This window comes from Pelecanus crispus, chromosome 11 (genome assembly GCF_030463565.1).
Source record: "Pelecanus crispus isolate bPelCri1 chromosome 11, bPelCri1.pri, whole genome shotgun sequence".
NCBI classification, from domain to species: domain Eukaryota; kingdom Metazoa; phylum Chordata; class Aves; order Pelecaniformes; family Pelecanidae; genus Pelecanus; species Pelecanus crispus.
The window spans coordinates 12,910,457-12,914,070 of NC_134653.1; the positions used below are offsets into that span (position 1 = coordinate 12,910,457).

The 3,614-nt window shown below is 49.8% G+C and overlaps 1 protein-coding gene across 1 annotated transcript; it reads right to left on the minus strand.

Annotated features, from left to right (window-relative positions):
• Window positions 1–545: 545 nt before the first annotated feature.
• On the minus strand, window positions 546–2,369 carry RMI2 (RecQ mediated genome instability 2). The gene is made up of 2 exons (XM_075719109.1): window positions 2,099–2,369; window positions 546–1,224 (listed from the first exon to the last, which is right to left on the minus strand). The coding sequence occupies exons 1-2, from the start codon at window positions 2,367–2,369 to the stop codon at window positions 1,076–1,078; spliced, it is 420 nt and encodes a 139-aa protein (XP_075575224.1). The 3' UTR covers window positions 546–1,075.
• Between the last annotated feature and the right edge of the window lie 1,245 nt (window positions 2,370–3,614).

Genomic DNA, 3,614 nt, shown 5'->3' on the forward strand with positions numbered 1-3,614 from the left:
AATTGTACAGAGTACAATTACAGAGTATCTTCCCTTCCTATATGCATTCCTAATTAACTAACTGTATTGCTGGACAATATAGTCCCAAACTACAAAGCCATACCACACAGATAATGCAATGTTTTTTGTTAGAACTCAAATTCTCTTTAGACAAGAGGGGAAATTAGAGTAGTAAGAGCTCTGCTTTTTAAAGGTTTTTTGATTTGATTTCATAGTTTGGGTTTTTCACAGGAGGAGGAAAGAAACAAAAAAAATATACTTAAGAATGACTTAACTAAAAATAGCATACACTGGAACAAGAAAGGAAACCTTCAAAGAGAAAAATGCACTTAGGCAGAGAAGCTTGTTTCACAAGGTGGTAAAAGTATTTGCATCTTGAACCTGGAGAACCTATTCCAAGGAATCCTGCATCACATCTTCTCAGTTATTTTCACTTCACTGGAACACATGGGTTATTACTGTACCACTTTCAGTTATTTCAGACACAAAGAAACCAGAGAGGTATTTAAGACAAGATTCTGCTTACAGTTAGGAAGAGACATCTGTCTTACAAGTAGAGTTTACTGACATGGTTATTACTGAAAGAGAAAACACAGGCGAAGATGTATTTCCAACCACAATCTAAAGGGACTGAAACACGTTTTGCCTTCATTCCACATATCGATTTCACCCTGGTAACATGAGTTCTGTGCAGCTCTTGCTGCCAAGAATACACCACTATAGGAGTGACTATCTAAACACATGTTCCTAGAAACAGCAACTAACATATGTAGAAATATGTAGTATTCTTGACAGCACAGACGTGTTACCCAGAAAGCATCAAATAACTGTTTCTCAAATCTGCTGGTATAAAAAGAGACTGTGAAACAGATTAACATTGTGATTATTATCAGATATGCACAGATCCCTCCACTTAACTGTGAGCCTGACTTCTCTCTTTGGTTTACTCCAGGAGTAACTGGTGGTTGTTTGAAACCACAAATACACAGAATGGCCCAGTGTTCTGCACCAAAAAAAAGAAGGGGGGAGGGGGGAAATGTACATTTCCAGTTATTTTAGGCAGAAGAAAAAGTATCTAGGGGATGACTCTGTGCAAATCCTCCACTTCAAGGCTCCACATATTCTTATGCACGGGGTTTTCAGAAAGATCTGTCATCTTTATTGCTCGAACAACAGGCTCAGGACTGCAGGACCGCACCACACCCATCACCATTACGTACTTCCCTAAAAAAACAAACAAGCATGACATTTAATTAACCCCTGTATTTTCATTTTATTTTTAATTCAGAAAGCAAAATATTTAAAACCAAGTAGTTAAACAGTTTGAATTAAAGCTGCCAATACTTGCAAGAAAACTCAAGGAACTAAGATTGCTTAGCACTAAATTTCAGAAAAAGGCTTCATTATCTATACAACCATTTTTACAGTAGGTTTTACTAGATTTTCACATATAGTAAGAGTCAAAATCAGCACATGATTCCTCCTTCTGCCATACAAGTGGAGGGAGGACAATTCAGAAGACTGACAATTAAGCAACGCGGCTATTTTGCACAATTCCTGTCATGGTACAGTCCAGCACTTCTCCAGTTGAATTAACAGTACTGGTGAAGGGAAGGAAAAGGAAAAAGAAAAAAAAAAAAGGAGAAAAAAAAAAAAAGGAAAAATCCCTATCGTTGGTCCTAGACTCACAGCTCCTCTCTGCAGCACCCCAGTTTGATCAAGCATTTCCTGTAACTGTGGAGAACTGAAAACAGGCCCTATCCTTACTGGAACTCATATGGGGAGACAGCATCAGTCTTCATACTGCCTGCCACAATCCCCTGCTGCAGCACACGCTGCTCCTTCTGCGGCGGCTACAGCCGCACAGCTTTTTCAGGATGCCTCTTCTATGAATGACGGTGTACGCCAAAGCATGCCCTCTTGGCAGCTGCAGCAGCTCAGCGTGCATACTTGACACACGGGCAAGACCCGTTCCTCACACCCCATGTGTAAAATAGATACTGGGAGCCGAAGCGCCCCGCAACACCCGGGAGGCGCCCCCACGCCCCGGGGGCCGCTCAGTGCCCGCTCCGCGCCCCCTCCCCCCGCCGGCCGGTACCTGCGCTGAGGCAGGGCCGCCCTTTGGGCACCTCCTCCACCCCCAGCACGGTGAAGGGGCCGCTGCCGTCCTGCAGCCGGGCCGAGCCGCCGCGCCCGCCGCCGCGCTCCACCTCCAGCACGGTGCCCTGCATCCACACGGCCCGCAAGCGCAGCGGCGCCCGGCCCGCCTCCGCCCGGGCCAGCTGCCACGTCCCGCCGGCGCCCCGCACCGCCCCCCGCAGCTGGGCGGCCAGCACCTTCACCGGCGGCCCCGGCGAGTCCCCAGCCATGCTGTCGCGCCGGGAGGCCGCCGCCGCCGCCGCCGCCGCCGCCCGGGGCGGCCTGAGGCGGGTGAGGGGAGGCCGGCGCCTGCGGCGCGCAGCCGCTGAGGGAGGGGAGGGCAGGGCGGGAAGCGGCGCGCGGCCCGCCCCAGCCCAGCGGCAGACGTTGGCGGGCCCCGGCGCCGCCGCCTCAGGGGAGGGGCCCGAGAGCCCGGCGGCGGGGCGAGCGGGGGCGGGCGGCGGCTGCGTTCCTTTCAAATAAAGGCAGGGAGGAGCAGGCTGCTTGTTTGAGGCGTGCGCCGCGCCGCCCTGCTTTATTTTCACGTAAAGAGCGGCGTTGGCGGTAAGTCTGCGGTGTCCGTGCTCTGCCGCCGCCGCTCCGTCAGCCATAAACCGCTCGCCCGATGCGGGCAGAGGGAGCGCAAAGGCCCTGCTCCCCAGAACTGGACACCGCCTCACAACCAGCACAGCCGCTGCCCAGCTTTCTGCGTTAAAAACAACAACAAAAAAAATGGCTTACACGGATAATAAAGTACTTGGCGCAGGTGTGCTCTTCTTGATGCCAGTTGCAAACGAGGAGTTACTCCCAGGTGGTTCACCTGCTCCCAGCAAGCCGCCCATGCACAGCTGCTCCAGTGGCTGTAATTTGTGACTTGCTGGAAAAGGTGTCACCAGGCCAGCACCCCCTTCTGCCACTGGTGACAATTTAGTAAGAGCCTCAGCGTTTTAGACCAGCTGGTTCTCATTTCATAGAATCATAGAATCGTTTAGGTTGGAAAAGACCTTTAAGATCATCCAGGCCAACCATTAACCTACACTACCACGTCTACTCTAAGCCAATCAAGGGTAGACTAGACTAAACCATGTCCCAGAGTGCCACATCTGCCCAAATTTCACCTGAATTCAATTCAGGATTGACTCCTTTACATGCAAAAAGTAGTGTACAATCTGGTTCAGTGGTTTGGTTTGAGCAGAAGATAGTTTTTGCTGTGTCTCAACCCAAGTCAAGTTGCCCCGCAGACTGGTTTCTGCTCTTTGCCCCCACCCCAGGGTTGCTCCAGTGTGAGACTCGCCCATGCTTCCTGCCAGGCTGTTGGAGCCATCCCAGATGTTTTTCCAAGGTTTTTCTTCACTACTGGGCAAGAAATTATCATTTAATATTTACTGGTTAGTTGACGAAGATCCTCCGGTTTTGTGAGAAAAAAGAAAATGCACACGCTGATTTTCTAAGGGATGCTTTCAGGATATCTTTTT